We start from the raw sequence: 25,370 nt of genomic DNA on the forward strand, positions 1-25,370 counted from the left end.
AAAACAAAAAACCTCTCAGAAAACTAGGAATAGAAGGGAACTTCCTCAAACTCACAAAGAGCATCTATAAAAGACTTACAGCTAATGTCAGGTTTAATGATGAAAGAATGAATGCTTTCCCTTTGAAACTGGGAACAAAGAAAGGATGTCCATTTTCACCACTCTATTCAAGATAATTCTGGAAGTTCTAGCCAGTGCAATAAGGCAAGAAAAAGAAATAAAATGCATACAGATTGGAAAAGAAATAAAACCAACTCTATTTGCAGATGACACGACTATACATAGAAAATCCTAAGGAACATTAAAAACAAACAAAAAAACCCCAAATCATCCCTCCTAGAACTAATAAGTGAGTTCAGCAATGTTGCAAGGTACACGATCAATAAACAAAAATCAACTGCATTTCTATGTCCTTACAACAAACAAGTGAAATCAAAATTAACACAATATCATCTACAATAGCTCCAAAGAAAATATGCAATATTATTTACAACTGCTCCAAAGAAAATGAAATACTTAGGTGTAAGTCTAACAAAACATGTATGGGATCTGTATGTTGAAAATGACAATATGCTATGGAAAGAAATCAAAGGAGATTGAATAACTGGAGAGATTTACTATATTCGAGGACTGGAAGAGTCAACAAGATGTCAGTTCTCCCCAAACTGATCTACAGGTTTGCAGACATAGACAAGCTTATTCCAAAATTTATATGGAAAGGAAAAAGACCTAAAATAGCCAAAACAATTTTGAAAAAGAAGAATAAAATGTGAGGAATCGTCTTCCTGATGTTAGGGCTTACTATAACATGGTAATCAAGACAGTGTGGCACTGACAGAGGGACAGACATATAGATCAATGGAACATAACAGAGAACTCAGAAATAGACAAATATGCCCAAATGATTTCTGACAAAGGTGCAAAAGCAATTCAGTGGAGGAGAGATACTCTTTTCAACAAATGGTGCTGTAGCAATTGTACATACATAACAAAACCCCTCAAATCTATACAAAAATTACCTTAAAATGAATTGTGGACTTAAATGTAAAACATAAAACTTTAAAACTTTTAGGAAGAAACAGGGAAAAAAAAATCTTTGAAATTTAGCTCTAGGCAAAGAGCTCTTAGATAACATCAGCACAATCCATAAAAGGAAAAATTTATAAATTGGACCTAATCAAAATTTAAAACCCTTACTTAGGTCTGTGAAAGACCCTATTAAGCAAATGAAAAAGAAAAATTATTCTTCTATTCCCCATACGATTCATACTGGAAACATCGAAATAAATTCACCTAGATTTCTAACTCTCTATAGAAGAATCTTTCTTTTCTAAAAAGTAAAATCAATATGACCAAGCACATCCAAAACATTAGATAGATAATCGCCAGGTAAGAAAGGATTACCAAAAACACTGGTGCACACACACACACACATTCTTAGCTTATCCCTGGATGAACCCTTGGGTTAAATTCTCATGTCAAAAATATGAATGGAATGAAAATCAATCTGTTTTAAAAGTGTTCTGGAGCCAAGCCTATTTGTTAATTTCTTAAATTATCCTCATTTATCATCATCCACTGCCTGGAGGCAACAAAGGACAGTGGTGATTATAAAGTCTGCAGTTGTAGTGGACACCATGATGTAACAGCCAGATCCCCTTTTCTCTGATAAAAGACTTATTCCCCAGCTGCTGGAAGACAGCTGCTGACAGTGTTCAGTTGTCAGCCCTCTTTGGAATTGCCCTGGCTGATGACAGTCACTCTTCCTGAGGTCACACATACCCCTTCCCGGGTCAGTCAAGATCCAATGCCTGGTGCATGCAGGAATATAAAGGCCTGGCTGGTCCCTTACCCCAATTCTGAAGAGCTATCTCAGCTTCAAATCTCCCTATAGGGTCAGTTGAGGTCTTCATTGAGACTGAATCAAAGTCCAACTTTTCCCTCTGTTCAATCCTGCTTCCTCTATTCCTTTCTTTCCCTTCCACAGGTGGTAATCCCAAGAGGACCTCCTAATAAACCTCCTGCATGCTAATGTCCATCGCATTGTCTGCTTCTCAGGAAACCCAAGCTGTGAGAGAAGTCAAACTGCTGGAATTCAAATCATGTCTCTAGCCTTATTAGTTGTGTGACCTCTAAAATGGGGATTAGAAAAGCACAGTAAGTTGGTAAGAGGTTTGAAGGCATTAAAACATGTAAAATGCTTACAATACACTTGGCACACAGTGGATACTCAATAAATGTAACCTATTACTATCAACATTGCTTTCCCCACTCACACATAGTTAAAGTACACAAATTTCTCTACGGTATGAGAATTACTGAAAGTTAGGAGCTGGAAAAGACTTTACAGATCACCAAGTCCGATGCCTTTATTTCCACATGCTGAACATCAAGTCTAAATAAGTTAAGTGGGGACTTCCCTGGTAGCACAGTGGTTAAGAATCCGCCTGCCAATGCAGGGCACACGGGTTCGATCCCTGGTCTGAGAAGATCCCACGTGCCTCAGAGCAACTAAGCCCGTGCGTCACAACTACTGAGCCTGTGCTCTAGAGCCTACGAGCCGCAACTACTGAGCCCGCGTGCCACAACTACTGAAGCCCACACACCTAGAGCCCATGTTCTGCAACAAGAGAAGCCACTGTAATAAGAAGCCTGTGCACCGCAAGGAAGAGTAGCCCCCGCTCGCCGCAACCAGAGAAAAGCCTGTGTGCAGCAACGAAGACCCAACGCAGCCAAAAATAAATAAATAAAATGAATTTTGTAAAAAAAAGTGATTTAATAAATAAGTTAAGTGACTTAGTCAATGTTCCAGAGTCACTAAGTAACAAAACCAGGATTCAGACCAGGTCTTAAGCAAGGCTGCCTCTCAATCTATATATACTTTGTAATTAAATGAAATTCATCAAGTACTGAGTCCCTCTCCTTCACCTTCTTGCCATAATTGAACCTCTGCTCTCCTCTGGAGAACACTGCCTCTCTCCTGCACTCATACCATGAGCCTACAGACAGAGTGGGTATTTCCTTTGCTCTTCATTGCTACTTCCAGGCCACTATCCCAAGTTCTACCTGAAAACTCCCAACTTTGAGGCTCAGAGCAGTGGACTGTCCTTGTGGCAGTCATGTCCCCTCATTTCTTTAAGACTTTAGCCCCAGGATCACTCTATTCTCTCCAATACTATTCCTGATATAATTTGTGGTGATTTCAGTATGCAACATCCAGCATCCTTCCATTCCTGGGCCAGTTTTTGATTCCTCTCCTCCAAAGCCCTGTCTTCTACTCTTCTTGGCCACCCACTCCCATTGTCATACCCTACAGGGTTTCTAAACAGGCATTTGGGGCAGGACAATTCTTCCACGTGCAGGAATATCCTGCTCAATGAAAAACATTTAGCATCTCTAAATTGCCCACTAAATGCCAGTGGCAACCCCCATCCCTACCCCCCTACATATTTCTAGACATCTCAGTGGGGAAGCAGTACCACTCCAGTTGAGAACTACTTACCTAAACCTTATCATTACCAATAAACATACCCCCCTATAATCTCAAATTCAAGTATCTCTCTCTCTGAGTACCACCTACTTCCAACTCACTACCTCTACTATTTGGACTCTCAACAATTCTTGGACTCCACAGGAACTTATAATCCATCGAGTCTACTATCTTTTCCCTGCTCTTGACCCCATCAAGTCCCCACTTCTTCCTTATACAGCTTAAATTTCATGGTCCAGCATTATAATCACTGTATCACATAACCTTCAATGTCCTTGTCTTTTTTTGCTTCACTGTAGTCTCTGGACTAAACAGCAACCTGTTAACTCACGTACTCTATGCCTGTAACCTGTATGCAAGTACCTGAATCTGACTGGAGAAAGACACACAACTGAACTTAATGGTCACACTTTAAGTTCATGATCAGTAACCTCAAGTGGACTGTTAATGCTCTCCAACAATCCTACTATATATCCCTAGTCCACTTACGTTCTCAAAACATTTTATCTGACCGAAAAACAAAGAAGTTATCAAAAGAAAACTTTCAGAGTACCTCATCCCCAATCTACCTACCTAACCTGTATTTGCTTGCTTTCTTATTATGAATGAGGTACCTATGCTCATGTAAAATAAATTTTTCCACTTGCAGACTAATGCTCATCCCCGCCCCTCCTGAAGGACATCATCCCAGATTGTCCTTTCTATATGTCCTGTGTCATCAAATACTATTGCATCACTCCCACTGGTATATAGACAGGCTGTTAATTCCTCCCATCATAAAAAGTAATAATAAAAATAAAACTTCCATGACTTATAAAACCCCCTCCAGCAACTTCATTTTGTAGATCCCTTTGCAGCAAAACTCCTCTCTACTCATTTTCTCCCCTCTTTTTCCCATGTTCTCTTAGATCTGATTAGATTTTTATCCCCACTTCGACTGAAAACAGTTCTTGTCAAGGTTGTCAATGAACTCCATGTTGCCAAATACAGTCAACTCTTGTTATTTGTGGTTATGTTCTATAAAGCTGCCATGTACACTGAATTAGCAAATGCTGAACCATTGTTCCTAGGGGAAATACAGGGTTAGGTTGCTGCAAGCCTCTGGGCACAATATTTTCATCAACTGGTCAATATATAACATTGTTTTAAGTGTGTTTCTGTTTAAAGACACCTTATTTAATACAGGCATACCTTGTTTTATTGCACTTCACTTTATTGTGCTTTGCAGATATTGCATTTTTTACAAATTGAAGGTCTGTGGCAACCTTGCATAGAGCAAGTCTCACTGAAGGCACAAAAAATTAGCACTTTTTAGGAATAAAGGTTTTCTTTTTCCCTTGGCCGCATGGCTTGTGGGATCTTAGTTCCCTGACCAGGGATTGAACCCAGGCCCTCAGCAGTGAAAGCTGGACCACCAGGGAATTCCGGCAATAAAGTATTTTCTAATTAAAGTATGTACATTGTTTAGACAGAATGCTATGGCACACTTTAATAGACTACAATATAGTATAAACATAACTTTTATATGTAGTGGAAAAACAAAAAAATTGTGTGACTTGTTTTATTGCAATATTAGCTTTATTTTGGTAGTCTGGAATATAGTACTGTTAATTCATTAACATTGAACTTATGGTCAACAGCACTACAAGTCACACCTGAATGAAACTTATCTAACACATGTATTTTCTACATAAGGTACATCATAGCCTTCTTGCACTTAACACTTAAGCACTATGCTTAGAGGCCATTTTAAACAGCAACATCACCAACAAAAAGCACAATAATGTGAAAAACATGGCACTAACTAGACCACAAAAAGGAGAATTGTTTATAGTATGAGACCTAAAATTGTAAGACAGAGTATTGCATTGTTCGACCTCAACTGAGAAAGTGACTCAAATTTTTCACTACTCCACACATGTCCACTAATGACCACAAGAGTGCGTACTGATTTTGGGGTTACAAATGAATTTTATCAAGTAGGTGAATTTGCAAATACAGAATCCTTGAGGGACTTCCCTGGCGGTCCAGTGGTTAAGACTGCACATTTCCACTGCAGGGGGTGCAGGTTTGATCCCTGGTCGGGGAACTAGGATCCTGCATGCCACAAGGTGCGGCCAAAAAAAAAAAAAAAATCCTTGAATAATGAAGATCGACTATATAATAGTTACTGTTACTCCTCATTTGACCTACCAGCAGCATTTTACATAGTTGACCATCACGTCGTTCCTAATTTCCATGATCCCGATTTCTCTTGATTTTCTTTTTACTGCTTTGGCCATCCCTCTTCAATCTCCCCAAACCCCAAATGTTGGAAAGTCCCAGAGTCAAATCCATTGACCTCATCTCTGACTACACTCACCCCCAGTAATGTCATGTAGTCCCATGACTTTAATTACACTTATGTTAAATATTTAGATATTGTGCCACAGCTCTCAGATGCTCTGTTCTGTTTTTCTCCCCACTTTTTTTTCTTTTTTCAGTTTGGATAATTTTTGTTGGCCTATCTTCAAGTTCACTGATTCTTTCCTCAGCTGTGTCAAGTCTACTAATAAGCCCAAAAACATAATTCATCTATGTCACAATTTTTATTTCTAGCATTTCCATTTGACTCTTTCATACAGTTTCTATTCCTCTGCTGAAATTTACCTCCCGTTCATACATGTTGTCCACTTTTTCCACTACAGCCTTTAATATATTATTATTATTTTAAATTCACTATCTGATACTTCTAACAACTGAGTCATCCTGAGTCTACTGATCATTTTTACTTTTGCCAGTGGGTGATTATTTCCTTGCTTTTTTGTATGTGCTTCATAATTTTTGCCTGAATGATGGACATCATGTGTAAGATAGTAGAGACTGAGGAAACAGTATTCATGCCTAAAAATGGCATGGTAGTTCTTCTTCACTACTTCTTCTACTAGGCTTTTAGTGCAGGCGGTGGCTGGGGGAGGGATGAGTCAATCTATTCAGGAATTGAGCAGAGTTTGGGTTTTGTTATGATTACCTTAAGTACACTACCAGCTCTAAATTCCTCTAGTGTGACCTTCTGCTTAGGGTGGGGCCTGGTTTGCCAGAGGGTTTTTCTCAGTGATCTTGCTCCACCCTCAGCTTTAGGCTTTCTCTGTGCACTTGACCCAGAATGTCTCTCCATACTCTTAGCCCTCCCCAGGGATAGACTGCTATTGCTTTACTTGCTGGAGGGGCTGAGGGGAGACAGAGAAGTTGCTCTGTTATCCTGGCCTAGTCTCAGTCTCAGGGGGTAGGGCTTTCTCCCAGTAGTAGGAAAACTAACGGTCTGAACCCAGGAAAGTTTTCTGCCCTTCCCTCAGGGTTTATGGATTTTCTTTTTCTTTTCACTTGTCCCACCCACACTGGAAAATGGGGTTTATTCCCTTCCCCCAGTGGCTTAAAGCTATTTTCCACAGGGAAGAAGGGTCCAGGCAGGCCTGTACCACCTTGAGAGGCTTTCTCTTGTCTCCCTTGCTTCCCCTAATCTTTCTCATGAGCAGCTCTTGGAGATCCCTGGAGTGGGTGTTACCTACCCTGTGTCTGCAGCTCCCAAGGGTTCTATATTCTCATACTAGCCTACACTTAGACTTTAGCTATTCAATAAAAATTTAGCTAAATTCTTCTCTTTTTTTGACCATTTTTAATTTCTTTAATGTTGTAGCTATTTTATTTATTTTTATTTTTGGCTGCATTGGGTCTTTGTTGCTGCCCACGGACTTTCTCTAGTTGCGGTGAGCGGGGGGCTACTCTTCATTGCGGTGCGCAGGCTTCTCATCGTGGTGGCTTCTCTTGCTGTGGAACATGGGCTCTAGGTGCGCGGGCTTCAGTAGTTGTGGCTCTCGGGCTCTAGAGCGCAGGCTCAGTAGTTGTGGCACACAGGCTTAGGTGCTCCGCAGCATGTGGGATCTTCCCGGACCAGGGCTCGAACCCGTGTCCCCTGCATTGGCAGGCGGATTCTTAACCACTGTGCCACCAGCGAAGCCCCAATTTAGCTAAATTCTTATTTCCCCCTGTATGACAGCCCTGCCTTCTTCCTGTGCTCTGCTACTGCTACGGGTGAGCCATGCCCACATGCCACTACTAATGTGTCGAAAGAAGTTATGATTTTTGTATATTATAGCTTACTCTTGTTTTACAGTGGGAGCAATATGCTTCCCAGCTTTCTACATCCTAAATGGAAGCCAGAAATCACCCAATGAGTTTAAATACCACCTATATATCTAGAATGCCTAAATTTACATTTCCAGTCTGGACCTCTCCCCTGGACTCCAGACCATATATATCCAACTACCTATTGGACAAATCTACTTGTATGGTTTGGCAGACAAATTCTAAGGTGGCCCCTATGGTCCCCACCTTCTGGTGTTCATGCCTTTGTGTAATCCTCTCCCCTTGAGTGTGGGAGGGATCTGTGGCTTGCTTCTAACCAACAGAATAAGGCAAAGATGATGGGACGTCATCGCTGTGATTATGTCACATTTTATGGCTAAGGAATGGGATATCATTCCCTTGATTATGTTATATTATATAAGACTTTGTCTTGTCAGCAGACTCACTCTCACTCTCCTGCTGAACTTAAAGTAGCAGGCTGCCATGTTGTGAACTACTTATTGGAGAGGGCCAGGTGGCAGCGAATTGCAGGCGACCTCTAAGAGCTGAGGGTGGCCTCCAGCTAAAAAAATTAAAGTTCTCAGTCCTACAGCTGCAATAAAATGAATTCTGCCAACAACCTGAGTGAGCTTAGAAGTGAATTCTTCTCCATTCTAGTCTCCAGATAAGAAGCCAGCCCTAGCCAACATCTTGATTGCAGCTTGTGAAACTCTGAAGCACAGAACGCAACTAAGACAGAAATTTTAGGATAATAAATGTGTGTTGTATTGTTTTAAGCCACTAAATTTGTGGTAATTTGTTTTGCAGCAAAGAAAACTAACAAATAGTATCATAAATTTAACATGCCCAAAAGCTAAATTCCTGATTGCCAACATCTCCCCAAAAAGAAAAAAAAAAAAGCACCAATGTTGTCCATCTCAGTAAACAGCAACTCCATTCTTACTGTTATTCAAGTCAAAAACTGTAGAGTCAATCTTGACTCCTTTTTCCCCCTAAACCCACATCCAATCCAAAAGCAAACACTGGGGGACTTCCTTGGTGGTGCAGTGGATAAGACTCTGTGCTCCCAATGCAGGGGACACAGGTTCGATCCCTGGTCAGGGAACTAGATCATCCCACATGCATGCTGCAACTAAGAGTTCACATGCCACAACTAAGGAACCCGCCTGCCGCAACTAAGACCTGGTGAAACCAAATAAATTTAAAAAAAAAAAATTTTTTTTTTTTAAAAAGCAAACACTGTTGGCTTCACAACCAAATTATATCCAGAATCTAACTTTATCTCACCACCACCACTAATACCACCTTGGTCCAAGCCACTATTGTCTCATGCACAATCAATGTAACAGCCTCCTAACTGGTTTTCCTACTTCCACTCCACAAAGCAGCCAGAGTAATCCTATTAAAATATCAAAGGGCTTTCTCTGTAAAATATCAGTCAAATCACGTTTTTACTCAAAAACCACTCCCAAGGTTCCTTATCTCACCCAGATTAAAAGCCAGAAATCTTACAGTGGCATACAAGGCCTACATTATCTAGCACTCTCCCCTGCCATCCCAAACCTCTCTGCCTCATCTTGTATCCCTCTCCCCTCACTCATCCCTCTCCTACCACACTGGCTGCCCTGCTGTTCCTTAACCATGCCAAGCACATATCAGTCTCAGAGTTTACAGCTGTTGGTCCATATAATTGAAGAGGTATTTCCACAGATACGACTTCTCAGACCACCTTATATAAAAAGGCAAGTCCCCATCCCCATCAACAACCCCCTATTCCTCCTACCCTGCTTTATCAGCCTCCACAGCACATATTACGAACTGATACGTTTTATTCTCCCCAACACTAGAATGTATGTTCCATAAGAGCTGAAACTTTTGTTCACTGTTATATCCCCACCTTATACTGAATGACTGAATAAATATTACTGTTATTAGATACTTTTTCCTTATAGAAGTTAGAGTCGAATAAAGCAGTCAAGCCACAAGAATTTGGATAGCAAGTCAGTGACATTATTTTTAAAAATCACTATAAAATTATTTACCACCTAGAAATGTACTTATTCTATCTCTGTAAATATGCTTCTGAGGAAACCTGGAAAACATTCACATCTAACCAAAATAACTGAAATCTGTAAGTAAGCCAACTGAATTAAAACATTTCTGTGAAGGGCCCTATTAACAGAAGGTAAATGAAAGACTCTGTCATAGTTTTTCCAGTACCATCTGGGGAAGATATCATTATTCTTCACAGATATAGCCAAATAACAGAGAAGTATACATCAAGCTTGAAGGATTAATCCTTTAGTTGCTTGGTTCTCAAACTTTTTCGTCTAAAGACCCTTTTATACTCTTAAAAATTATTAAGGACCCCAAAGAAATTTCATTTATGTCAGTTTCTAATCTAATACTTACATTTAAAATTTAAACAGAAATTTTAAAACTATTTAACAGTTCATTTAAAAACAGCAACTAGAGAAAGCCCGCACGCAGCAACAAAGACCCAACACAGCCAAAAATAAAATAAATAAATTTATAAAAAATAAAAAAAATAAAAACAATCATAAATCCATTACATGTTAACATAAATGATATATTTTCACTAATATGACTAAATATCACCCCCCCCAAATTCGTGAGAGAAATGACACTGTTTTACATTTCTGCAAATCTCCTTAATGTTTGAGTTAATAGAAAACAGCTGAATTCTCTTATCTGCTTCTACATTAAATATTTGCCATATGTTGTTTTGTTGAGGTACATGAAGAAAGTCTGGCCTCACTCAGGTATGTAGTCAGAAAAGGGAGGGTTGTTTTAATTGTTTTTTCAGATAATTGTGGATATTCTCCTTTGAAACCACATTAAAACTTGACAGGTTGTAGTTTCTTAAAGGTTGTCTGCAATGTATAATTTGAACTCTGTGTATTCTGTTAACATTAAAATCCATTGGTGTATCTTGCATTCTGAATGGATCTTATACCATGCATGATTTTGTAACACAATTTTGTAACGAAAAAGTTGGTAGCTACTGGGAAGCTGTCAAGTTCACAATGGTGAATACAAGTTACCCAAAATTCTAATTTTTACTTGAAAGTTCAAATCCTGTCACTGGCAATACAGTTTCAGTTGTCTTCCCTGAAGTGGGTCAGGTGCATGGATCAGACAATTTGAAATTTTAAAAATATCATCAGTTCTGCAATAGGCATGTCTGTCAGTTTAAATTCTCTAATGAATATGCCTATTTTCCAGTTCAGCAAAAATATTTCCTTTATATCCACAATACATCTGTTGAATTGAAGATGGTTTGCCTCCTGAAACTATTAGTCTCTATTTCAAGTCAGCCCAAAGGGCCAAATAATTTTTCATTTTTCTTATGCAGCAACAAAATTAGTCTGAAAAAAAATCTAAAATAATCATGTACCGCATAAAATGAACTCTACCTCCCCAAGTTTTGAGAAGTATATACATGTTAAAACGCTAAATATGCTTTGTATAACAGAAAATAAAACTGAATGATCTTGACAAGATATTTAAATCAGATATTCCTTCCTTCCATACATTTCAACATTTTACAGGGTTTTTTTTCTCTTTTGCTTGGTTCTTTTTTTGAACGTTAGTAATTGGCGATCTGAAACAACAGATTAATCTGCATAACAAATATTCCTAACTGGCTCAATGTTTTGGCTGGTTCCTGCCTTACCTGTTGAGGAATATGAGAAATATGAGCTCCCTGAACTGTTGAACCAGACTGAGGTGCTGTCTCTGAAGCGTTATTCTTGTGAGAATCTTCCATAATCAACTGTAAGGGGAAAAAAAAACAGTTAAAAGATGCTTTCTAACTTCATTTTCAAAAAATCTTAAGACATTTCTTTTCTTAACATGCATACTTTTTAAGAGGAACAAGACAGGCTTTTCTACACTAAGGGCTGAGCTCAATTTATCCAGACTCATGTTTTCACACCTTTGCTCTGGGTGTGTAGTGACCTATATGATAAGACCTTTTAAAATGGCAAATAAAAAGTGCTACAGAATATGGATAGTATACTCTATAGTTGTTTAAAAATTGGTAACTTGGGCTTCCCTGGTGGCACAGTGGTTGAGAATCTGCCTGCCAATGCAGGGGACACGGGTTCGAGCCCTGGTCTGGGAAGATCCCACATGCCGCGGAGCAGCTGGGCCCGTGAGTCACAATTATTGAGCCTGCGTGTCTGGAGCCTGTGCTCCGCAACAAGAGAGGCCGTGATAGTGACAGGCCCGTGCACCGCGATGAAGAGTGGCCCCCGCTTGCCACAACTAGAGAAAGCCCTCGCACAGAAACGAAGACCCAACACAGCCATAACTAAATAAATAAAACAAATACTTAAAAAAAAAAAAAAATTGGTAACTTGGTTACCTCCATGGAAGAGAATTGGTAGCTATGGTACAGAGAGAGAAAAAAGATTTTCCTTGCATATTCCTTTAAATTTTTTGAATTTTGATCCACATGAACATGTTTAAATTTAATAAATGGTATACATAAGATAGTCTTCTGTGCAGGAACACAAGCATTCTTTTTTTTTTCTTTAAATTAAAAAAAAATTTTTTTTTTTTTAAATTTATTTTTGCCTTTCTTGGGTCTTTGTTGCTGCGTGCGGGCTTTCTCTAGTTGCAGCGAGCGGGTGCTACTCTTCGTTGCGGCGTGCGGGCTTCTCATTGTGGTGGCTTCTCTTGTTGCGGAGCATAGGCTCTAGAGCGCAGGCTCAGTAGTTGTGGCATATGGGCTCAGCAGTTGTGGCTCACGGGCTCTAGAGCGCAGGCTCAGTAGTTGTGGCGCACGGGCATAGTTGCTCCACGGCATGTGGGATCTTCCCGGAGCAGGGCTCGAACCCGTGTCCCCTGCATTGGCAGGTGGATTCTTAACCACCAGGGAAGCCCAAGCATTCTTTTCTACAGTCTACGGAACAGTTTCTTTTCTTTTCTTTTTTTGGCCGTGCAACATGTGGGATCTTAGTTCCCGACCAGGGATTGAACCTGTGCCCCCTGCAGGGGAAGTGCGGACTCTTAACCACTGGACTGCCAGGGAAGTCCCCTAGGGAACAGTTTCTAATTGCATACATAGTTTAATATAGAGAACTTATTGAGCAAAGGTTGAACAGAATAAATAAATAAATGAAACCATAACTAAGGAGTTTCTAAAGATCTAGATGATCTAGATAATCAATTGCAGGACATGTAGGCTAGGTAAGAATGAGAATAAATGGGTTATGAGAGATGGAATATGTCAAATAGGAGAACTACTTAGAAAGAGACTGGTAAAAGATTTGGGTGGAATTTAAGATTTTTCTAATTATGTGAAAAGACATAAAAAGAGAGAGGGCCGGCCAGCAAACAAATGAAAAGATGCTCAATTAGGGAAATGCAAATCAAAACTACATTAAGATACCACCTCACACCCATTAGGATGGCTAATATTTTTTTTAAAAAAACAAAAAATAAGTGTTAGCAACAATGTGGAGAAACTGGAACATTTGTGCACTGTGGTTGGGAGTGTAGAATGGTGCGGTCGCTATGGAGAACAATATGGTGGTAACCCAAAAAATTAAACATAGAATTACTATATGATCCAGCAATCCCATTTTTGGGTGTATATCCGAAAGAACTGAAAGCAGGGTCTTACAGAGATATTCGTACACCTATGTGCATAGGAGAATTATTAACAATAGCCAAAAGGTGGAAGCAACTCAAATATTCATCAGTGGATGAACGAATAAACAAAATGTGATATACATATACAATGGTATATTATTCAGCTTTAAAAAGAAAGGAAAGGAAATCATGACACATGCTACAACATGAATGAACTTTGTGGACGTATGTTAAGTGAAATAAACCAGTCACAAAAAGACAAATTCTGAATGCTTTCACTTATTTAAGGTACTTAGTAGTCAAACCGATAGAAACAAAGTAGAATGGTGGTTAATAGGGACTGGAGGGAGGGGGAGACGGGTAGTTGTTGTTTAATGGGTATGAAAAAGTTCTGTATATTGGCAGTACAATAATGTAATGTACTTAACACTACTGAATTGTATACTTCAAAATGGTTATGATAGTAAATTTTATTTTATGTGTATTTTACCACAATTCAAAGAATTTTTAGAGAGAGAGAGAGGGGGCAACTAGGTACTTGGCCCTTAGCATCATTAATTTAATAATTGTGGGGCTTCCCTGGTGGCGCAGCGGTTGAGAATCTGCCTGCCGATGCAGGGGACACGGGTTCGAGCCCTGGTCTGGGAAGATCCCACATGCCGCGGAGCAACTAAGCCCGTGAGCCACAACTACTGAGCCTGCGCGTCTGGAGCCTGTGCTCCGCAACAAGAGAGGCCACGATAGTGAGAGGTCCGTGCACCGCGATGAAGAGTGGCCCCCGCTTGCCGCAACTAGAGAAAGCCCTCGCACAGAAACGAAGACCCAACACAGCCATAAATAAATAAATAAATAAATAAATTAAAAAAAAAAAATAATTGTGAAGTTTAAGCCTGCATATTCTTTCTTCTCTTTTTTTTTTTCCCCTTTTGGACAGCAGAAAATAAATTCATTCTTAACTCTGGATTGATGCTACTGTTTTTAGCCATTGAGAAAAGGTATAAAATCACCTCAAACACAAAGTGTTTCTAATGCTTTTCCCTCTAAATATGTCATTAGCCTTTTTTTCTAACATGGAAAATATACAACAGAAAGAAAAAGGATGATAAAAATTTAATTACAATATTGTCTAATTTCTTTTCAGTCTTCTCTTTCCACTTTTAAAAAATCATAAACATACTGTACGTACAATTTTGTATCCTGTTTTATCACAAATATTTTCTAGGTTTCAAATAGAAACATATTTAAATGCTACATAATATTCCATCCAGTGAATGTACATAATTCACATTTTTTTACCAAACAAAACAATACTGAGATTAATATGTTTAGTACATAAAGTTTTTTCTGTAATTAAAATTATTTCCATAGGATATATTCTAAAAATGAGAATTACTTGGTTAAGAAGTATGAATATTTAAGGTTTTCTGAAAGAATTATAGTCCACCAGAAGCACATGAGAAAGCAATGGGGATTTTTTTTTTTTTTTTAAGAATTCAGGGTGTTTTTTTTTTAAGTCTTTATTGAATTTGTTACAGTATTGCTTCTGTTTTATGTTTTGGTTTTTTGGCCCTGAGGCATGTGGGATCTTAGGTCCCTGACCAGGGATCGAACCTGCACCCCTTGCATTGGAAGGTGAAGTCTTAACCGCTGGACCGCCAGGGAAGTCCTGTGAATTTTTTAGTCATGACTAACCTGATAGATGGAAAATGGTACATTGTTTTACATTTCTTTAATTCTCCATTAGTTATGTGAGCTCTCTGTTCGTATTATTTGTCCATCCATCTATCAGATCTTAGTGTTTTTCTTATTACCTTTATTATTTCTTCATATAAATTTTATTTCTTTCATTTTGATACAAATGTTTCCAGTATGACGTAACTATGATTATTTTAAAACTTTAAATTTTGACAAGTTCATCTAGTGTTTCCCTTGTTGTTTCTTGAACTGCTTTTAAGCTATATATAGTCCCTTCTTTAGGAAGAGTGCAGTGATTTTTAATCTACACTAAGAGAAATGTAATCCCAAAGACTAAACATACAGACAGCATCAAAGATGGAATTTTATACTTCCTACATACTATCGCTACTGAAAATGCCTTTTTAAACACTCCATTTCAGAAGACATAAGAATATTGAGCAGAGAGGAAAAAAAAAAAAGATGTAGTGCTAAAGCACTGAAAGAAACTATAAAAGATTTTATAATACCTTGTTAAATTACTGAAAATGATACTTTTCTGTTTCACTGTGACTCACTGATTTTCCCCCATAAGAATACTATTAAGAAATCTTATATCTAATGGAAACTAACATCATCAACAAAACATCAGACATTTCATAGTAAAAGCCACTACAGTCAGCAAATAACACTTTGGACAATTACTGCAACTATATTTCCTACAGAAAAGAAGACAGCCTATTTTCTATGATTTTTTTAAAGAGGAATTAACCAATCAGGTTTTTTTCCAAAATGAAAGCAGCCTTATACCTTCGGCTCATTATTAACAATACATACATACTTTTTTAGTGATGTTATCAGAATGTAACCTTTATTTGGTTAGTTTTTTAAGCTATTATTCCTAAAATTAAGGTTAAGATTAACAATCTGTTAAAAACTTGCTCAACACAGAATTTTATGCATATATTTTCTGTAAAAATAAAGTAAGCCCCAGGCAGCAGATGGAAGCTTAACATGAAACAATCCCAAGTTGGGCGGAATCACAAGTGGGCAGTGAAACACAGCTTCAAAAGTACCATCAATGGGGGAGTTCCCTGGCAGTCCAGTGGTTAGGACTCGGTGCTTTCACCGCCGTGGCCCCAGGGTTCAATCCCTGTTCGGGGAACTAAGATCCTGCAAGCCATGCAGCGTGGCAAAAAAAAAAAAAAGAATCGAACTGGATTTCAAATGAATAAAATAAACAGACTGAAAGAAGAAAAAAAAAGTACCATCAATGGGAATGAATTTGGGGAGCTAAATCACGATCCTGCTGACATATGAAGAATGTTAAAGTAAAGGCATGGCACTTTTAAGAAAGCTTGTTAAGAAAGGGACATATGCTAGGCACTAAACTAAGAGCTCTTTATATATCATCACCTGGATTCCTTATTATTATTTTTTTGGATTCCCTATTTTAGAGATGTGTAAATTGAGGCTCAAAGAAATTGCCATTTCTGTGGATCTCACAGTAAGATGTGAATGCAAGATCTGAAGCCAGAACTGTTTTAAGCCAAAATCCATGTTCTTTCATTCCACACTGCCCCTCTTCTAAGAATACCTTCACATCCCCAACTTGTCCACCTGGCAAACTCCTCATTGTCAAGTTTCATCCCAAACATTATGTTCCCAACTGCTCTAGGTCCTTCCTTCCTTAATGCTTGTTCCACTGTGCCTTGCAGATATTTCTAATGAGGTTACTTAACATTCTGAACTGTGTTTATAGGCATGTCTGTTTTCCCCAGTCTTAAGGTGCCTAAGAACAGGGCCTCTATCTTGTGAATGTATGCTCTGTGCCCAGCAGAGGCTGTCACGTATGCAGTAAAATAGTAAACATCAACAAATATAGTATAGTTTTCTCATCTGATGAATGAAGAGGGTCTTAAGTTTCTCCACCTATAGATGATGTAGAAGCCTGCGGGCAAGAAGTCTCTTGCTCAACATTTCCACAACTCAACTCACAATCTCCCCTCAAAATTGCTATTAGTCATACTGAATTTGTTTCAGATCTTCAAATTTGCCTGCACTGCTTTCTCTCACCTTCAGGCTTTCCTGTATGCTACTCCGTCTGCCAGAAACACTATTCCTCTTCAAGCGGCCTATTCCTATGAGTTATACTTCAGGCAAACTTTCATGACTCCTTTAGACTGGTCTAGAAGCTTTGGCTGTATCCCCACAGCACATGCTTCCCCCACCTTTCATGGCACTTATTATCACAGTATAGTAATGGCCTGTTTTCTGTCTCCCTACCAGAATGCAAGCTCTAGGGAGTCAAAGACCACATCCTGTTCCCAATATAATACCTTGTACTTACTACTGCTGAATAAATCAATGTGTTTAGTTGGGTTTACCTACTTAAAACTGATAGAAATAATGGTTAACAAAATATCTTTAGACAATTACTCCAACCTAGCTTTAGAAACAGGGAAATTCAGGCACAAGACAACACCCTACTTGAAAGCTGAAAATTCATTAGTATAAATAAATGGGATGACATGTGAAAAAAAAAAGCATTTTTTGAAGGTACTACCACCTACTGGTGATACAGTAGTACTGCACAGATGTAGCACAGACGAAGCCGAACCTTAAAGGACAACTGCAAATAACAGACCTAACATACTCGTCTTTAGCAACACAGTAGTGATTCTAATTGAGACACCGAGTAAACTGCATATTATAAAGTCTATAGGAAAAACAGCATTTTAATAAAACTGCATATTTCTGTTGGTAATGAAAATTTCAGGATAAAACGCATTTTGCGAACATAAGCAAACATAGTGTACAAACTCTTACCACAAACGAGGCCAGTTTGACAGATGCTTGCCAAATCTATGCTGAATAAGCCTCAGAAACGTAAAGGCTCCCAATGACTATTTTAGCCCATTACGCCTCAAAAGCTGACAAAACAACTAGTGATTAACATCTACAATAACTGTAAAGAGATCAAGCGGGACGCTCCACGGCGTAGTTGACGCTATGAAATACCATGCTTAGTTTTGTGATACAGGAGAAAATCAAAGAGAACGTTTGCTCGGTTTGATCGTCTGTCCGGAGGTAAACAGACGAGCTCTGTCACTCGACATTCCCCTTCCTCGCCTGTCGGCTGCACCTTTCCGTGATTGTTTAGGGTGTGTGTGATTATTCTACCGTCTGTCTCCCCACTCGACTGGAAGCTCCCAGAGGATAAGGGCTGGCTCTGCCCACACAGAGAGCGTCCCGGGCCCCGCACAGCGAGGGCGCCAGGCGCGCTCTGCGGGGTCCCGGGCGGAGATAACCGGTCTCGGGCCGCGCTCGGCGGAAGACGCGCGGAAGCCAAGGCCACGCCGCCCTCCCCGCGGCTCCCGCCCCAACCCCGAGACCTTCGACGGAGGGCGCTCGCCTTTGGCCGCAGAGGGGCGGCTTCAGAGGCGAAAGCCACCCTGCGGCAGGAGGTCTTCGGTTTAATTTTCATTGGGGGGACAGCAAGCGAGAGGGAGGAAGGAAGAGACCACCGACTGAAGGGGCGCCGGGGGCCAAAGCAGGAGAACCGGAACCGCGGGCAGCCCCTCCCCCTTCCGCCGCGCGCCCTCCGCGCCCCTCCCCCACCTTGGCGGCCCCGCGCGACCCCCACCAGGCGCGCTACCCGGCTTGGCGTCCCCGCCGGCGCCGCGCCCCCGCGCCCTCCCCTTGCCCAGGGATAGGGGAGCCCGTCCCACCCCCGCCCCCCGCTTACCTGTGGCTGCCGCCTCGCCGCTGTCCGGGGCGGGAACTTCCACTCCCCCCTCCCAGGTGGATCCGAATTCACTACCCACTTCCCCACCCCCTCACTTGGCGGGGACGTGCCTCTTTCTCAGGGGTCAGGCGGGGCAGGGAGAATCAATGTCACGTAACAGCTAACTGTCCTAGGCTACCGTTTCCTCGGCAGTCAGGGCCGCCACTGGCGGCATGATCTACACCAGGCCGGGGGCGGGGGAGGGAAGGGGGGCAAAACTGAGTAACTAAGCGTGGGGGGTGAGGTTAGGGCCGTCCCTCCTTGCGGGCCGCCATGCTACGTCATCGCGTTGCGCACGTGACGCGCCGCCATCTTGTGCCGGGGCACTCCGGGGTGGCGAGTTAGTGTTGCGGAGGTGTTATTCTGCCGAGAGTGGGGTGTGACAGTTACCTGCGGTTCCTTTTTGCTTCAGGAGCTCTGTCCCCACTGCTCCCACACGTGTTTTCGGAGGCCAGCACCTGCTCGGGGTGTCAGGAGACCGCTCGGAGTGGGGCAGTTTTCTTCGGTTGGGGCGTTGCGCTCAGCCCCTATTTGCTGTGGCCTAGAGGTGTCGTCCTCCCCGGCCTTGACCCACGCCTGACCTGCCCGCCTCTTGTAGACAGAGTGACTTGAAGCTTGAAGGCTTTTCCTCAGCTTTTCTTACCACCCAGACTAATGTTAATCCCGGAAAACTGCGTTAAGAGTTGTAGCTTTCATCACACATGAAAGGATTAAAAGCCATACCCACAAGGTGCTCGTAGGGTTAGTGTGTTAGTGGGACTTACTGTGTCACGCTTAAGCACAGATTTACCCCACCTTTTAAACTAGAAAAAAGTTACGTACGATCGAGTGTCGTAAAATAAAATCACACCGTCATTTTGATACATTACAGAAACTTTAAAAAATATTTTTTAATGTGTGTCTCCCTTTCTGGAGAAGGGATTATGCATTATTCTGAATTTTTTTTATTCATTTCCTTGCAAAATCTTCTTTGATGGCTTTCTAGTGATAATAAACAACAAATGATAAACCTTTCAGTTTGCTCTTGATAGAAAGTTCCAGAATTCTTCTGAAAGTTTACTAGTTTGAGATCTCCAAGTAAGAAACTGATTGACTGGATAGAGCCCTTCCTGGTTTGACCTTTAGGGCCAGATAATGTGATTTAAAGCTCAAGAGTTACTCTGTGCCAGACTGTCCTAAGAACTCACTAATGTTTATCCGTTGTCATTCACTGACTACCTATTAAAACCTACAATAGGTAACTGCCCTTACTTTACACTTTTGATTAGGCAAATCACCCAGCCTCTCTAAGTGTCTCTTCTTATCAAAGTTGGGAAAAGTGTAATACTCCTCCCATGTCCCAACATTATTTAAAGAATCAAAATGTCATATATCATAGGAAAGCAAAGTGCCTTATAAAGGTAAGGAGTGGAGAAGCGATTCTCAGACATCGGCCTTTCATGATTAACAAAGTCCAGCGACAGTCGTTCTAGAATCCAGAATATTAATGGCTGGAAGGCTGGTTCTAAGTTTATTGTTCTTTTCTTGTTTGGTTGTTTCTTCCTTAGAAGACAGAATGCTTAACAAATGTTGATCAGGACAAGAGGGATGGGGAGACTGAAAAACATCAACCATCAAAAGAAACTAAATTACTGAAACCTTCAAAATGTGCATGGACTGCTCCTTCGTTAGTTCCTCTAACACCCATAAAGTATCTTAAGTCTAAATCAAATATTATGCTGTGCAACACTGCCATTCACAAGTATTTCCACCGGCCTTGTTTCTTTCTCATGGAAGTGTCACAAGCTGTACCTACTACTCTTCTGCAACTTGAGGAATAACTGAAGATGAAGAAAAAAAAAGTCTTGGTTATGACGCACATAGTTCTATCCAAATAGAGTTTTATAAACCAGATGGGCAGGTCTTTGACTTCAGAAGGGAGGAAGTAGAGTGAAACAAAGAAATTTAACTTTCAATTACCTTTCAAAGGTAACTGTTTTAAAATAAACTGGTCAAGCCAGTGGTGACACCTCATGGGCTCTCCTGGAGTACTGTTTTCTAGTTAGGAGAGAGGGACATTATAATGAAATGGGTTTAACAGTACTACCTATCCCATGGAGTTTTGTAGATTGAATGAGTTTAACACCTGTGAAGTTAGAGCCAGTGCCTGACACAGAGTAAGCACTAAATAAATGTTGGTTATTAGTATGGAAGATACTGCAATATAACTGCTGGAAACTTAGCTAAAAACATTAATTGGCTGCACACCCTGAGAAGCCTCATGGGTTAACAAAAGGACTGAGCTGGAGTGGAGGACTTGAGAGCTGTGAAACAGTATCTGGAACAGGGTAGCTCTCAAAGGGCAGAAATTATTTAAAGCTAGTAAATGTAGGCTTTGTGGTCTAAAAATAGGTTTAATTTTTTTGTTGTTGTTTTGTCCTTTTTCAATACTCAAGTCTAAACTCGCAGGAAAACCTAACTAAGGGGACTTCCCTGGTGGCACAGTGGTTAAGAATCTGCCTGCCAATGCAGGGGACATGGGTTCAGTCCCTGGTCCAGGAAGTTCCCACGTGCTGCGGAGCAACTAAGCCTGTGCGCCACAACTACTGAGCCTGTGCTGTACAGCCCGCGAGCCCCAACTACTGAAGCCCGTGCGCTCTAGGGCCCGCGTGCCACAACTACTGAAGCCCATGCTGCCTAGAGCCTATGCTCAGCAACAAGAGAAGCCACCGCAGTGAGAAGCCCGTGCACTGCAATGAAGAGTAGCCCCCGCTTGCTGCAACTAGAGAAAGCCCACGTGCAGCAACAAAGACCCAATGCAGCCAAAAATTAAAAAATACAGAAATTAAAAACCTAACTAAGGATAGGTCCTAAATGCCTGCAGGGATTTTATGAACTACAATCGTACTGTTTCAGCTAACACTCCTAAAACAGGGTTGTCCCAGATAACTTAGCTCTGAAACTTTGCTGCTTCATCTTAACTATGCTTGAATTGAACTCCTAGAACTAGTCTATGAGGCCCTTGGAGTAGTGGACAACTACAGGGCTGTCCATCTATCCCTCCTCCTTTTTATGGGAACTTCTCACAGTCATCCATATCTTACCAACAGTGGGCACCTGACCCAAGCTGGGCCATCAGAGTCTCCCCTATGGAAATTTGTCTTTGGACAAAAATTAATCTTTCTCTAGTTAAATGATCCTAAAGCTTAGGAGCTTTGTAATGAGCCTCTTCCATCTATGAACGATGCAGATGAGCTGAGAGAGCTACCCAGTGGCTTTGTAGGCCCCAGTTCTAGAACCTGCTGCCTGCCTCAGCCCTTAGGTTCCATGAGCCACCTTTTGTCCTTCTAATGAATAGCACTTTTCTATTTAAACTGGCTTACTTTGATTACTATAATTTCTAGAATCCTAACTAATACACCTGGATACAGGAGAAATTATTTCCATGTGACCTCCTCCCTTTCTGTGTACCTCACCACTACCCCCTAAGTCCAACCTATCATTATTTCTTGCATTGTGAATTGCAGTAGACTCCTAGCTGGTTCCACTAGAAAAATCCTGCAATGGACAAGTACTAGTTATTGTGCTAGTTGGAGTGTATAAGCAATCAAATTATTTACCTTCAAGATTATGATTACAGAGTTGTAGCAAGACAGCTTGGAAATGAAATTCAGCTTACTGGAGGAAACTTCTTTATGTTGGTCAGAGCAGCCTGCAAGTATCATGCCCCTTTGTAAGCCCCCAGGTAGTGACGCTGAGTGAGGCTCAGAGGGCAGGATGGTCAAATTCTTATCCAGAAAAGGTAAGTCTATTCACATGAGAACAAATCACTAGCCCTTCTAGGATGGAGGAAGCCTAGTGTTGTCAACTTACTATCAAGTGGCCAATTAGTCTCCTAAATAAATAGTGCCACCTTGGGAGCTCCGTGTTGGTCTCTGTCAATATTTATGTGAAGATTCAGAGACAGCAGTAGCTAAGTCAGCCTTGGTAAGTGGGAGTCCATGCCATTGGGCCTCTGCATAGCCTCCATCTCTGCCACTGTATCTATTCCATTCATGTGCTTATTGTGCCAATACTGAGATGGCCAGTATGTGGCTGACATCAACCAGCCACGTCATTCTGTCTATTTGAATGTTCAGTGTTTCTTCCATGGTGAATTCTTTTTCATGGGCATTGATATATGAAGCAAAGATCCTCATACTCTGTCTTCCCTCCCCTATATCCATCCATATACCTCTACTCCAGACCTTGTTGCAGCCAATCTTCCAGTCTTTTTCTTTTTATGACACTGACCAACTGGCCAGGCCATTTGCCACTGCCCATGAGTTCATATATATTCTCACTTTGAGCCACTTCTCCTTCCACACAAAATGGGTGATCACATTAATATCTGCCAACTGGGAAGATTTCCGCTGCAACTGCCTTTCAAAGTTACCCCTGAAAATGGTCATAACCCACCCATAAGCCAAACAGGCTTTTAAATTATTATTTATTTATTTTATTTTTGGCTGTGTTGGGTCTTTGTTTCTGTGCGAGGGCTTTCTCCAGTTGCGGCAAGCGGGGGCCACTCTTCATTGCGATGCGCGGGCCTCTCACTATCGTGGCCTCTCTTGTTGCAGAGCACAGGCTCCAGACACGCAGGCTCAGTATTTGTGGCTCACGGGCCTAGTTGCTCCGCGGCATGTGGGATCCTCCCAGGCCAGGGCTCGAACCCGTGTCCCTTGCATCGGCAGGCAGACTCTCAACCACTTGCGCCACCAGGGAAGCCCCCCAAACGGGCTTTTTACGCCTGCTTCAGCTGGAGCCACCCCCATGCACCACTATGGCCATAGGTATGAGCTGAGTGAAGAACACTTAGGTGCAACTGCAGTGGGTAACAGTGGGTTCTGGGTTGTCTCTGCACGCATATTGCTTGTGTCCTCTGATTCTGCTTAGGCTTGGTCCTAGGTGTAATGTTCCTGTCTTATGATGTCTTGGTGTTGGGCCCATCTGACTTTACGACTTGGTGCATTTGACAGAATCCAGCCAATGATGGCCAGTTCCAGATGCATAGTCATTTGGGGTCCCCTGGTCAAGTTTTCCATCTCTATCATGGCCCAGTAGCACACCAGTCGCTATTTTCAAAAGGCTGACAATTCTCTGCTACAACTGGCATATGCTTGCTCCTGGATTTCAATAGCTTGCATTGATTCTCCCACTGGGTCTTGCCATAAACTTCCCACTGCTTCTTTTTCCACGACTGTCACCTCCATGGAATCTGCAACATCATATGACTCCAAACCTTACTTAAAGCTGTCACCTGGTATACTGTCCAGAGCAGTATTACTAGGCATAGAATGTATTGTCCCCAGAACCTGAAGAGGCCTGCTTACCAAAGATTGTGCTTCCTTCGAGAAAGGGAATGCAAGATGCAGTAATTTGTTTTTTTCTGTCTTAGGGATATGTCAGCATGCCCCTGAGCACTAGACCTCTGAATCTTTCATAGAGTTTATTTCCCATCCTCTGGATTGCATGCAGCTTACCAAGACCTTCAGTGTACTAACCACTTCTTGTTCTGTCTGTGTGATCAGAGTGATGTCATGTAATGTAATTCTGGGGCAAAACTATAAATGTATGTTCCTGTCCCTTCTATGTGAATGTGAACTACTTCTGATTCTTTAAAAAATTAAAAAAAAAAAAAGATATAATTGACATATAGCATTATATTAGTTTTCAGATTCAATATATGTATATATTACAAAATGATCACCATAATAAGTCTAGTTAATATCCATCACCACACATAGTTGCAAATTATTTTCCTTGTTATGAGAACTGATTCTCTTTCTTGATTGGAATACAAAAAGACACATTTGTCAAATCAATGGCTACATACCATGTACCTGAGACCTTATTAATCTGATCTAGCAAAGATACAACAGCTATAATTGGGTCTACTATCTGGTTGAGTTTGCAGTAGTGCACTGCCATCCCCCAGGATCCAAGAATTTCTGCAGGGACCAGACTGGTGAATTTAAAAAGAGCTTAATAAACAAGGACCAACACCTCTTAATCTGACATCCTTATGAATGGCACTAATCTCCACCATTCCCCCCTGAGATACAATATTAATATTGTTATTGTTTTATTAACTTGGCTGGGTTGGGGACAGTTTCAGAGGTTTTCCCATTTCTGGACTTTCAATTCTATTCCACTGATTGATAGGTCTATCCTTATGCCAGTATCACACTCTCCTTATTATAGCTTTGTAGTAGGTTTTGAAATATGGACGTGTAAGTGCTCCAACTTAATTATTCTTTTTCAAGATTGTTTTGACTACTCTGAGTCCCTTACACTTCCAGATGAATTCTAGGATCACTCTATCCATTTCTGCAAAATAGTCAGCTGGGATTTTGATAGAGATTGCATTGAATCTGTAGATCAATTTGGGGAATATTGCCATCCTAACAATATTAAATCTTCCAATCCATGAACATGGGGATGACCTTCCATTTGTTTAGGTCTTCTTTAGTTTCTATCAGTGATTTCATAGTTTTTAGTATACAAGTTTGCACTTTGGTTATAATAATATTTTATTCCTTTTGATGCTATTTTAAATAGAATTTTTTAAAAAAATTATTTTATTTTTGGCTGTGTTGGGTCTTCGTTGCTGCGCGTGGGCTTTCTCTAGTTGTGGCGAGCAGGGGCCACTCT

The 25,370-nt window shown here is 40.9% G+C and overlaps 1 protein-coding gene across 4 annotated transcripts in view; it reads right to left on the reverse strand.

Annotated features, from left to right (window-relative positions):
- The window catches only part of ATF1 (activating transcription factor 1), a 78,835-nt gene that overhangs the window by 41,825 nt on the left and 11,640 nt on the right, over positions 1 to 25,370 (reverse strand). For 3 of the 4 annotated variants that reach the window (XR_009702594.1, XM_061205794.1, XM_061205792.1), the window contains exons 1-2: positions 18,660 to 18,896; positions 11,313 to 11,411 (exon numbers count right to left, since the gene is read on the reverse strand). Coding sequence is in view for 3 of the 4 variants with exons in the window: in XM_061205794.1 (XP_061061777.1) it covers positions 11,313 to 11,405 (93 nt within the window). In the remaining variant the exon portion in view is untranslated. Of the gene's footprint in view, positions 1 to 11,312; positions 11,412 to 18,659; positions 18,897 to 25,370 lie in introns of those variants that run through there. The other variant, XM_061205793.1, reaches the window with a different exon arrangement.

This window comes from Eubalaena glacialis, chromosome 11 (genome assembly GCF_028564815.1).
Source record: "Eubalaena glacialis isolate mEubGla1 chromosome 11, mEubGla1.1.hap2.+ XY, whole genome shotgun sequence".
Classification (NCBI taxonomy): domain Eukaryota; kingdom Metazoa; phylum Chordata; class Mammalia; order Artiodactyla; family Balaenidae; genus Eubalaena; species Eubalaena glacialis.